Source organism: Etheostoma cragini, chromosome 5 (assembly GCF_013103735.1).
Source record: "Etheostoma cragini isolate CJK2018 chromosome 5, CSU_Ecrag_1.0, whole genome shotgun sequence".
Classification (NCBI taxonomy): Eukaryota; Metazoa; Chordata; class Actinopteri; order Perciformes; family Percidae; genus Etheostoma; species Etheostoma cragini.
In genome coordinates, this window is record NC_048411.1 from 5,624,228 (window position 1) to 5,637,547 (window position 13,320).

General features: G+C 38.7%; 1 protein-coding gene across 1 annotated transcript; it reads right to left on the minus strand.

Annotated features, from left to right (window-relative positions):
• Positions 1-2,779: 2,779 nt before the first annotated feature.
• On the minus strand, positions 2,780-11,858 carry LOC117944669 (vesicle-associated membrane protein 8-like). Its single transcript, XM_034871707.1, has 3 exons — positions 11,621-11,858; positions 4,907-5,074; positions 2,780-3,503 (listed from the first exon to the last, which is right to left on the minus strand). Exons 1-3 carry the CDS (start codon positions 11,633-11,635, stop codon positions 3,312-3,314), a joined length of 375 nt encoding a protein of 124 aa, XP_034727598.1. The 5' UTR covers positions 11,636-11,858; the 3' UTR covers positions 2,780-3,311.
• Positions 11,859-13,320: the final 1,462 nt, after the last annotated feature.

The following is a 13,320-nucleotide window of genomic DNA, read 5'->3' on the forward strand; positions in this document are numbered from 1 at the left end:
GCAAAGGGGCGAGGGTCAGGTTTGAACCCCATTAGCTCTTAGCCATGCTGTATACTTCCTTGTCACCTGACCAAAAGGCAGCTTTTAGGGCTCTGGGTAGGGTCATGGCCTGTCACCTCTCCATTCATCCAGGCTGTCTGGTCGGGAAACAAATGTAAGTGCAACTCCTTTTGTTACAAGTTAGTTTCTTCAAAGTTAAATGTCTTTTTCTGTGAGGCGTTTACAATATTTTGTGTTCCCCATAACAGCGGTCGAAGAAAAGCTTCACAATGATTGCCTAGAATACTGCAAGGCTCAACAACAGCTTCTTCCCCACTGCTGTCAGACCGTCAATCTGACTATTCATGTACAAAATAATCTGGTTGGAATGCACTTTATTCTCCACTGCACTATTTCACTTTAAATATGGATATTTATACTCTACACTCTATCCCAACTGTATGTATCTAGTCTCTAGATATTATTTTGGACGCTATATATATTTATATTTATCCCTCTACATTCTCTGCAGCCCATGTAAGGATTTATTTATTTTCATTTATATAAATAACTACTTTTCCAGTGTTTCTGTGCTGTATTCTTTTAAGCTGTGAACTTTGCACGTAATTTAGTACTACAGTGTACTGTGGTATGACAAAGAAATCTTGAATAAGTTATCAGTTATCAGATGTTATCAGTCAACTGCAATTTTTGCTATTGCTTAGCTGTGTTAGAACTAAACCTGTGAATACACTAAACGGAAATGTAGAGAGGGTGAAAATGTGTCATGTTGCACTAAGTAAGAGCTATAAAGTGTGAAAAGCATGACCTCTGACCTACTTTCTCTGATCTAAGTCTCAGATAGCAGCACTCTCCGTCTCCATCTTGTGGCTCTTTAACAAACAGCATGATCACAACAGAGCAGAGGTAAATTGTATTTATTTCATAGAACATTTAAACCATTAAATACCAAAAGTCATCAGAAAAAGACCTTGAGGATTCTGCTACTCAAACATCAACATACATCACAGGTCAGCTGAGCAGGATTATGTTATTGCATCTGTTTTGAGAATGTGGATTCGAGACAGAGACAGACCTGCTGCAGCTGGAGCCTGCAGGAACAGAAATGGGATGTCAATGTCCTCACACAGCCTTAATCACATCAGGATGAGCCAGTGGACAGGCAAAGAGATTAGTACTACTGCACCCCAGAGCCTTGCAACAAAAACACACAATGGAGAATTTGTTCCAAAATATACCTACTGCACTTACAGAAAATGAACAGCAACAACCATTTTACAATTAATTAGTCTGAATTAACTGTTCATAAGGAAATCCCTTGCAGTTTTCATTAGTTCGTTTTTGATTAAAAAAGAAAGAACATGAATGACATGAAGCACTAAATGAATAGCCTCTAAAGAATCAGATACTTTCATTAACAACATTTGGTTTACGGCTACTGCAAATATACATACAGGTGTGACTATGTTGACTATTTACAGCTCAGAATGGGAATCATTGTTGACCTATTAGGATCTAAACTTGGTCCTGTAACAGCAGACAGTGGTGGAGAGGTGATCTTGTATTCTGAAAGAGGTTTTCCTAGTAATAAGCTGTGACGGGGGGGGGGGGGCTATTGGTTACCATGGACCCAGCAGGGGGAAGCCATGGAGGGGCTGTAACTGTAAATGATCGCTCTCAGCTGGTTGGCTGGAACAGCCTGATCCTTCAAAACTACAACCGTGGGAACAGACCATAAACAGCGGACCCTATTGGTTTGTTTGTTTATTGAATCAAAGTACCAAAACCTGACATTTAAACTGTAATATCTCTAGAGCTAAAAACACAGCAAAGAAGGAACATAATCTGTTAAAAAGACTAATGATACTGCAGAGCACAACTGTACAAAGCTACAATTTCTGTTACCTTCCCTTCTAAAGGACCAAGCATTGATGTGGAGTAGAAAAAGAGCTCCCATCATCAGTTAAATTGTATAGCCTTAATCTAAGACACACTGGGATGTAGCCAGTGGTGTCCCAGCTCCCCGTTTGGAAACTCAACACAGATCAGGGATTCTTGAATGAATAACAGTTGTTTCCTAGTCAATATCTACCTCTTTTAGGGTGTCCGTATTCAAATCCGATGGATTTTTGAGGACTACGGTTAACTGCTCCTCAGATATCTGCAGGGTAAATCCAGACAGCTAGCTAGACTATCTGTCCAATCAGAGTTTTCTTTTGCAAGACTAAAACAACCTTTAAACGTACACGTTCCTCCAAAAGAAGCTCCATCCCGAGGTTATTTCGCAGTGGCATATCGTGCCTCCGCTTGGCACTAAGTACCGCTCATGACGATTGGGATTGGTTTAAAGAAATGCCAATAAACCAGAGCACATTTCTCTCCCACCCCAGAATGTTGTGTGGACTAGCCAGACCTTCCTCCGCAGCGCTGTGGAGAAGCTTAATCTTTGAGTCTACTCAAACATGAACCCTCAACACCAATAAGGAGCTGATTACAGTACTTTTGAGAGAACTACAGCAGTGCTAAGTGTATACATTCAATAAACTTACAAATTTAAAAAAGGAATTTCCATGGATAATTGCTTATTCTAGATCGATGAACTACAAAGAAACTTGAACCATTTAGAAAAGAAATAAGCCCACAAGTAGTAACATACATATCCAATACACAATTCAGCATTTCATTAAATAAAGTGTGACCTAAAATTGTTACAGATTTGTGTTTGGTGTGTTTGTCCAATGACAGCAAAAACACAACTTATTTTAGAAACTGCATTTTCCAGCTTTTAAACCAGCCAACCTGCCTTCTGTAAAAGGTGCACCTAAGTGAGAACATTCAAGACAAACATAATGTCTAGTAAAGAGACTGGAGAAATCCACTTTCATTATTTTCATCTACGAAAATTACTGCGACTCCCTCTTTGCCGGGGTTGAAAAAGCCACGGGTGATGAAACGGTTACACAAGAGGAAATGACGTTGTGATATGACGCATCCTCTGAGAACAGGGACAGTCCTAAGACCTTCCAGACACTTTTGTTTAATTTCTCACAACATTTTGAAAAAAAAGCTAAGCTTAAATGGTGTTTAAGGGTCTTAAAAGGCACATAGGCCAATCAAGTTCCTTAAACCAAAAGCAGGAAGTCGTCGAATTCTAATAAAAGCATGACGTTAACCAGTGGAAACTAACTTAGAAGTAATAAAGGTTTCACCAGACAGCAGTAATTTGCTTTAGTCTATATATTACTTTGTATAATGTGCAATAAGAATGGGTTTGTTTATGATTGTATATACATTGGGTGTGTGTGTATCTCTTATGGCTTAGTGGGAGGAACTACAGGAGGCGTAGGAGGCGTAGAGGAGCTGACAGGGATGACTCCGGTGGCCAGCAGGATGATGATGAGCACGATGATGAGGACGATCACCACGATGACCACTATCATCTTGACGTTCTTCCACCAGTAGGTGCGAGCCACTTTCTGAGACGTCTGCTTGAAGTGCTGAGCCTGAGCCGGGAGGGAGACGAGACGAGGCAATGAAGCGACACATTTGTTGTTTTGCTTTTAAACAGCAGCGGTAGTCTCGCTTTGCCAGACCTTCAGCCACAGCACTGCACTTTGAAAAGTGGCCAGAGAAGGATTGATCCACCAGCCTTTATGGTGTACATGGGGCGACCATTCTACCTCCAAGCCACAAGTCACCCATTACAGTAGATATGTACTGTAATTTTCTGAATTTATGAGACTGCTCAAGCTGTTCTTTTATTTGCTTTTACCCACTTTGGTCATTTATTATTCATCTAAAATGACTTTGTGAACATATTTTGTGAAAAGCACCACTAGTCAGCCCTACAATATCATTGCAATATCGACATTGATGTATTTGATAGAGTGGCTGTAGCTTAGGGGTAGAACGGTTGCCTGCCAATTGGAAGGTTGGTGGTTTGATCCCTGCACTGAACCCCCGAGTTCATTAAATGATCACCAAATGTGAGTGTTTATCTGGCAGCATTGGTGAATGTCTGTGAATGGGTTCTGTACTATGTGAAAACACTTTGAGTAAGATATAATATATTTATTAGTTATCATATTATAGGGGATAAACGGATTGTGCTACTTTTGGAAAGAACCATGCTTCTTTTTCCCCCCTAGGTAGGTATGTAGGAAGATTATTTTTCAAATGTTGCCTTTAAATCATGTTTTTTGTGTTTAAGTGACACAAAATAACCATAGGAAAATAGGATCCAAGTTAAGAAAAACCTAAAGTCACACTTTAACTTGGGTCCTGGCCTTGTGAATAATGGCTGATTTGGATGCATTCCAGGGACACAGTAATGGAACAGAGCAACTGTTAATGTAATCAGTTCCAACTGTGCTTCTCCTGCTATGCCAAATCAAAATGTCTACCATGAAGCAGGTGTGTGCAGTGAGGCATTTAAACCTTGGTCAACAGATGTTGGGTTAACGAGCTTAATCAGCTAACGAGGTGCCGCTGGAACGATGCCTCCCTAAAAAGGGCTTTATTCAAAATTTGCATCAGAGCAAGAGAAAGGCCACACTTATTCAGGTTCATTTGTGTTCTGGAATGTCTAAAATCTTACTTAACTGACTTGTTATACTGGTTTAGCCGATAGTTATCACTGAGGTCACTGACTATGTTTACATGCACATAATATTCCAGTTTTTGCCCTTATGCGAAAAAGACAATATTCTGAATAAGCTGTTGACATGGCTAATAAAAGTGAATATTTAATATTCCTGATTACATGCAACCGTGCAAATTCTTTTTTATTAATTCTACCTCTTTATTTACAAATTCCCCATACACTGAGGAGGCACATATGGGAATATAGTCCACATCTCAGCCCACTTTTACACAAATCAAAATGGACTCCTGTGGTAAGACTTACCCCTGCTTGCAGGTCCTCTGATTTGCCCATGAGGTCATCGAGTCTCTCTCCTCGAGCCAGGATCCGGTCTACGTTCTGCGTCATGATGTCTTTCACTCCATCTACTTGATCCCTCAAGCTCTTCACCTTGTCCTGTGGCTCCGCCGCCGCCGCTCCTCCTCCTCGCTCCTGGGAGGGGACAGAAAAAGGAAGTTTGAGAAAATAAGTTGAGGAACAACATAGAACATATGTGAGCTGCGATCCATGTCCTAATGTTGTCTTGTAGTTTTTATAAGTGGAAAGAAAAAGCCATGGTTGTTTGACACCACACAACAATGGCGGCACCCATGGAAGTGCTTATTGCAAAGGTTAAACATTTGCAATAAGCAATAAAGGGCAATGTAAAGTGCATTTGCCTGTATTTAAGAAAACAAATATTCATGGATTATTATAAGACTTAAGTCCCGTAAAATAAAACGTATAGTTTGCTCTCTCTCTCTCTCTCATTGTGGCAGGAGAAGACATATTTAACTGCTACCCATATAGTGATTTTATCATCCCCAAATGAAAAAAGAAATCTCTCTCACTGACAACTACACATAAGCATTTTTAGGCATTAAATAAATTGTATTTAATCCTTGTCTCCTATATGTTTTTTTTTAAACTGATACCGTTACTATTTTTTTAAGGCCCTGTGCGCGGTATACCGCATTACCGCCCAACCCTACCAGGGCATTTTAGAGCACTTCATGCTTGCTTCAGCAGACAAGCTTTATGGAGATGCGGACTTCATTTTCCAGCAGAACTTGGCACCTGGCCACACTTCCAAAAGTACCAAAGCCTGGTTCAATGACCATGGGATTACTGTCAGCAAACGCACCTGACCTGAACCCCATAGAAAATCTACGGGGGCATGCCAAGAGAAAGACGAGAGAGATGAGACCGACCAATGCAGAAGAGGTGAAGCATCCTGGTCTCCCATGACACCTCAGCAGTGTCACAGGCTGATGGCATCCATGCCACGCAGCATTGAGGCAGTAATTCATGCAAAAAGGGCCCAAACCAAGCACTGAGTACATATGTGTGATTATATTTTTCAGAGGGCTGAAATTTCTGTATTTAAAATCCTTTTTTTTTTTTTTTATGATTTCATGTATTTTTCTAAGATTCTGAAATTGGGGTTTTCATATGTTGTACGCCATAATTATCTAAATAAAGGCTTGAAATATCTCACTTTGCATGTGATGAGTCTATAATATGATATTAGTTTCACATTTAACGTTGAATTAATTAACGTTAACGTTACTGAAATAAATAAACTTTTGCACGATATTTTAAGTTTCCGAGTGTTACCTGTAGACTATAGCATCCTCAGGGTGCAAAATTTGCTTTTTTGTTTAACCAGCCACCCAATAGATGACCATTGGCATTTTTGGACTGGTGAGTTAAGCAAATCTACCAGGAAGTTGTATATTTTACCAACTATTTGGCTGGTAGATGGGGCTATTTTGGACCCTGCAGGGCAGAAACGTCCTGATTATGGACACCACAAAGGGCATTATCCTGCTTATACCATGGAAATTTGGCCAAAGCAAAGAAGCGGAGATTTGTATTTGTATGCGTTTTGCAAACAAAAATCAAAGTTTTTCACAAGCCCCTTTCCTGGTAACACCGACGGCAGAGTTGTTCTACCGTGTGGAACTAAAATCCAAATACTAATATAAAATGTTATACAATTGGGAAAAAAGGCCTTATTTGGAATATTTCCACAGAATATGCTGTTTACATGACCCGCATCAAACTTTGAAAATTGTAATATTCAAAATAATAGTGGAATATTAGTACTAACCTCTTTATTTACAAATTCACCGTACACCAAGGACACATTGGACAACCAAACTACTTACAAGGTTAACATTTTTTAATGGAAACCATGCAGTCAAATCCAGATCAAATATTCACTCATATTAATGTCTCACAAAACTGAATTCAAAGTGACTAGCCTTTTAAATCTGTTCTTCAGGCTAATTTTTACCATTCATTTATTTATTTTCCCGCGGCTGGATTCATCTGTCTGACACCAGCGCATGTTTGTAAAGCATTCGATTCTAAGGGATTACAAATCAAACTATTCCCTCATCAGTCTTGTATTTACAGACAACAATCAGCATGACAGCTGCTGGTGGCCTTTCGGGCGGCTGCACATGACAGCACAGCCGGCTGGCAGTCAATACTTGCTTCTGCACTCAAGAGGAAGACAAGATGAGATCTTACAGCCGCGGGTGTGATTTCAAAGCAGACATTTTATATGCAGTGTTTTCATGTGCAGTGACTTCCACGTCCCATGAGCCAGCACCAGGCTGTAAACAAAACTGTCTCTAGGAAACAGAGCAGGTTTTTGCTGCGTCATCCGCTTACCTGTTACCCTCCCATACCTTCTCTCTCTATTTTTCCTTTCTTTAAATGTCCCTTTCTTCTATTATTCCTTTTTTCCCCTGTATTTTGTCCATCCTCTCCCTTCCTTCATACTCTCTTATTTAATCTGTTTTTCTTCTGCCTTATCTTTCCCCTATACTTTCCTTTGGATCTGTTGGTTTATGGGATCTTCTCATCTCTCAAAAATAACACGGTTCCAGACTTTTTCCTTTTGTTTTTCATAGTAGAGCTGGGCGATAAAGAGAAAATCCAATTTCACGATATTCTTGACCAAATACCACGACGTTTATATTGCGACGATATTGTATGGTTGACTATTGGTGCTTTAACAAAATGTTATTTACACAATGAGATTCTTTATAAATATTCTCCAGAAATGATTTGATGACTTAGTGGGTAAAGGTATATAGTAGAACAGCTAGAACAGTCTGGTGAGTTCAGAAAATGACATGACTTTACTGTAATGCAGCCTGTAAAACCAGGTGAAGACAACACTTAAAATATTGTCTTATACAACCAACATCTAAGACAATATCTAGTCTCCTATTGCAATATCGATACAACATATTGAAATATTGTAAAAGTTGAAAATACAGAAAAGTACTATGGAGAAAAGACAACAATGGCGAAAGGGAAAACCTGGAATGTATTTGCTTGGACCGACATCGAAGTGGAACTGTGACTGAAAGGATTGTAAGCCTACCTAACCGTTAAGACCGATGATGTGCATGCTCGTTCCCAAAGGTCTCGGTTTATGCCCATCTAGACTACAAAGCAAAACTGGAGTTTTCAAACCAAAACGGTAACAGCCATGTTTCCAAATGTCTCTGTTTTAGGGGCTTGGAAACATCGGAGGAGTGCACACGTTAGGTCTAAATGTAACAAAAGAAATGTGTTTTCAAACCAAAGCGTAGTAGCGTAAATGTAGCGTCAGAGTACATTTTTTACTCGGGCTGCAAAATACATTGTTTCATCGTCTCTGCGATATTAACTGGTTCAATAAACACATTGTGAAAAGTTGCATATTAAGAAAAACATTAAAAAAAAGGACACTCGTAGATTTTTTTGTGTTAGTTGAAAGAAAATATCCCTAAAAAACTGCAATTTAAAATGTCATTTCTTTTTTAGTGGTGCCTTTTCTATTCAATTCAATGTTCAATAAAAGGATGTTGGAAATTATTTCCTTTCATTTGTTTTAAATTGAGCAAGCAATTGGTTGTATTTCAAAAGAAAACTCAAAGCAGCACAAATGCAGAACTGGGTAGACTTTTATATATATTTATTTATCGCAAGTAATATCGCTATAGAAATATTTTTCTTATATTGTGCGGATCTAATTTTGACTGATCTACTTTCTTTTTAAGTACATTTGAAAAAAAATTCCCACCAGCACTTTCACTGGAGTAAACTTTTCTTGCACTCCTTCCAAATCTGCCAGTATTTCTGATTCTGGTAAACCAGGCCTTTTCTCTCCCTCTTTTCCCTCTAACAGTGCCAGAAGTTTAGTTAGACCCACTGAATGGCTGACAGCTATCAAGTATCAACATTCACAGAAAGAGGGAGACAGAAACATGCCACGCACAAGATGTTTCTGCACCGACGGCTACATTAAGTGTCAAATTAAAATATTTGGACTGTTGCCTTAAAACTTAATTCACCCAACAATGTGTTCTTCTGCTGTGCATGGAAAGTGACTTTGGTATTCTAGTGAAACTTAACAAGTCAAGTAAAAAGGTTGACGATAAGTCACTTTGTTAATACTTTCCTGATAGATAAGGAATAAGTAGGATGATACATCAAGGATGCGTAAATGACAAATCAAATATTTCCTGTTAAAATGTTTGACTGCGAAGGTAAATGCAAAGGATGGATTTCATTTGTCTTTCTAGGCCACAGTAAATCCTCACAGCTCCTAATCTAGTCAAATGTGAAACAACCCTTATCTGTGAGTGCACACAGGATGTGAATAGACTAGCCTGGGTGCAGTAGGATTTCTCTTTCATCAAAGTACCCAAATTAATGCGGACTTAAACAAACACAAAAAAATGCTGCAGGCTCCATTAAAACTGTCGTTTTACTCCCCCCCCCCCCCGCACAGCTTAGTCAGTAAAGTTTAAGGTTTGCCTGCACTTTCAAAGAGAGGGAAGGCAATGTTTCACAACCTCAGAACTCTATGTTTTTCATTTTGTACGAGAGAAGGCAACAGGTCCATGTTTATCGCCTCAAACAGATACTTATTGGATCCACTGACCCTAAAATTAATGGATAAAGCCATGCCGTAGAATTGCAAAGGAGAGCAGTGAAAGTCTATTAGAAGCTCTTTTCCGGTGAGGGCTTAGCGTTACTGTGCAGCCTCCAACTGAGCTTGACGACGTAGATTTGACGTGACCAACCTGTCTGAAAGTTGTAAGTCTTCTGGTAGCTGTGCCAAGAGAAATCTCAATCATTCCCAATTTTGCATCGACGGAGAGCGTAGGTATATGTTAGGAGACAACATTGGCACAGGCTAATTGAAATGCTAGTTAACATTAGTAAATAAACTATAAAAGCTAATGTAAGTCAAAACTGCCCGCAAGGTTCTCCTGTACTGCAATTTGTCGACTATGTGACAGCAAGTCGCTTCGTTATGACACAATATTTAGCCTATTTTTACAAAGTCGCCTGCAACAGGGCCACAAAGTGAGCTACAAGGTAATGGAGCCTTTTATATATTGTCATGTTTCTTTAGAAATAAACAATGGACCATAAAAGCCTTTAAACGCCTTGGATGTAGGGTTATTTGCTGTGAAAGTGAAGCCAAAATGAATGGCAGTCAATGGATTGCTAAAGGCAGGTGATAGCTTATTAGCAACAAAATGGTACGCTTTGCGGAGGCTGTCTTACCCCCTTGATTAGACCCCACGTTCCCATACTGGACCAGACTTAGACTGATGATACCAGGGACAACTTGTGTTAGATACATGTTAAGAGTCACAGAGCTGTTAATATCAGGGAGAGAACATAAGAAAGACACTTGCAATTCTGCAAGTCATCATGAATACAATAACACTCACTCAATTATCCTTAAGCTTAGCTACTCTTTGAACTTCCTGGGACTTCCTGTGAGACTTCCAAGGATATTAAAGGAATACGCCAATATCTCCTCTACATTTATATATTGTCTGGTCTTTATCTGCAGACGCTATTTGTGCTTGTTGTGAATATGCAGGCTACAAGAAGTAATAAGGTTTAGTTATTGTGGGTCACTTTTACTCACAACATGCTAACCGGCAACATAGGATTCCATTCATTATGCTAAGCTAAGCTAGCAGAATGGAATCCTATGTTAAAGTCAATGCATGCACTGAGACAAAAATGTGTTTGCCTACGTATAAAACGATGATATGGCTATTGTAAAACTGTGGTAAGAGAGTTGTAAAAGTTGAAGTTATGCTATTGAGTGAAGTCTTGCTCCATTCATTCTGAAATGAAAAAGCTATTTCAGAATAACATATGAGCGAAGACTTCACTCAATAGCATAACTTTTATAACTGCTCTCTTAGCACAATTTTGTTTATAGAAAATATTAGCCAAATGCAACGTTAATGCTAATACAAATACACGAGTGGCCCAAACTAGTAGCTAATCTAAGTAAGTTAAGCATTATGAGCTCAAGTAGTGTAAAAGTTGAAATTGTATTCAAAAAAGTGTTGGGCTCTTGATGTGGCTGAAAAAAACGTCAGAAACCATACTGTGCCGGGGTTTTATGTCTAGCGTTATTCGTAGCCTATTCAGTAGGTAAGGTAACATTAGCGAATGACAAATATTTTAATGGAGTTTGGTTACAGGCGCCAGCTCTGCCGCCGCTTCACTTGTTGTCGTGCGTTTGAAATGTATGCGGAAGGTAGGCTAGCGAAGCAACTGAAATAAAAACCTGACAATATTTAGGCCTAATAGCGGATTAAAATGTCATGTTAAGTGCCTGACCGGTATGGAGTTAAACCAGCATTAGTTTAATTCCCTGAAACACTGTATTTCCACTGAACACGATACAGTTTCTGCAAAGAGTGAAATTAGGCCATTTTATTTGGATACTCTAACTTGATCTCTCAACAGCGAAAAGTTAATGCGCGCACTTAGCTAACGCTAGCTACATAACTAGTTAAATTTGCGACTATGTTCAACAGTTTTAGGTCAAATGTAACTTATTATACTTTTCAGAAGTACACCTGTTGAATGTCGTGCCTAACGCCAAACATGGTGATGGCGGAGAGGCTTTTTAAACAACAATAAACACAAGCTTCACCCATTATCACCTACCGGATCGATGTCCATCTTGTTGCAAACTATGCCCTTTGACCACAATCAGATGAATTAACTGTGTTTTTAGTTAACGCTGTTTTTGAAAGTTTTTAAGTCTGATGCTCCACCGCAGCGTTTCCTCCTCTGTTTAACTTCCTGGTTTTTTTTTTTCACCCGTTCAAACTGAATTCCTTCGCTTCAAGTGTCAAGCGACCCATAATACAATCACTATTTCCCGAACAAGTTTAAACAAAATAATCCACCCTCGTAACTTTTTTTAAAGGAACATAGTTTAAAATCTGTGGTTAGCTTGTTAAAAATATCTCACCGTTAAGTTAAATAGTAAAAATCAAGTACGATACAAACAAAATTATACTGAACCTTAACCTTCTGAAAACCACAATGAGAAAATAAACAATTGTTGGCCTGAATTTATCTGTAACGTTAGCATATGAAGCTCTGAGGAATGACGTTTATTTCGCAAAGAAACAAATTTATTAGTTTATAAAAGGCCAACATATTTTGTTTGTATGCATTTTAACCACGTTGCACCATGACAATTGCGTACCTTTATTTTGAAGGCCGTTTCCCTTCATTTCCTTTATGGTTGAATAATATAACAACTTGTGGCTCTCTTGCGGCTATGGGGCTCTCCCATAGACAGTTAAAGGCTCTCCCAACTTTGTCTTCAGGGAGACCTCATATCAAGGTGCTACTATGTTGTCTGTGCCTAATTAGATGGCTGAACTAAGAGCTTTGAGGCACGAGCTAGGTGTTATGTGATGTTTTGTGCATGATCAAACAAAAAGACTAAGCACAGGCTTGGAGGTGTGCTAAGAAAGCCTATAGCAAACATACTCTACTACCAATAATTAAAATAACCATTGTTATAAGACATTTGATTTGAATTGTGACAAATATAATTGGATCCCCCAAGTCAATAAATGCTACTTCTTCACCAAGAAAAACTGTTAATAAACAACAAGTGAGCAAAGTAATTGCTAAGCAACAAACACAACAGTTAAACTAGTGACACTGTCATTTGATTTTACAGGTTTTGTATTGTAATGTTTTCAACATATAAGAAATCCGAATAACATGAACATGGAAATCAATTGCATTAAAATGTGTCGATATTACAAATGTATAGTGAAAATGTAATACCAATCCCACATTATGAAACCAATTCACTCTGAATGCAATTATTAATAAAAGATTGTCGAGTCTTAGTCTGCGTAGGAAACCTTTTTTTTTTTTACCCGGGATTAGCAAGATTTCTCCACATTACCTAATCTTACAGCTTGTCTCATGTTTTTATTTTCAGAAACTTGGTTTATCACGCACCTTCATGCCAAAGTTATCCGTCTATTGCGGTAAAATACCCTTAGTAATTCTAGTTTCTTGATTGGCTTGAGAAATTCAATTTCTCATTGTGTTGTATTACACAATGTGGACTCATTGCAACTCATTCCTTAATGCACTAACTCAGTATCTCTACATCGGCAGCCATGTTCAATGTCCCAGATTCCATTTGATTAGATAAAAATGTCTTGATCCACATTAGGAACTGATAATCATTCATACACAAGGTGGGATTACTATCAGTCATTGCTATTCATTTGGTAAATAAATTAAACTCAGTGAAATTTAACTCCACCAAAGTACTCAGCTGATTGAGTGACTCCTCCCTAACCTGCACCTGATACTGATGTCATACC

Coding starts and splice junctions, on each gene's coding strand:
- LOC117944669 (XM_034871707.1), bottom strand. Junction 3,504..4,906: donor CAGAGGACCTGCAAGCAGGG/GTAAGTCTTACC, acceptor CTCCCGGCTCAG/GCTCAGCACTTCAAGCAGAC.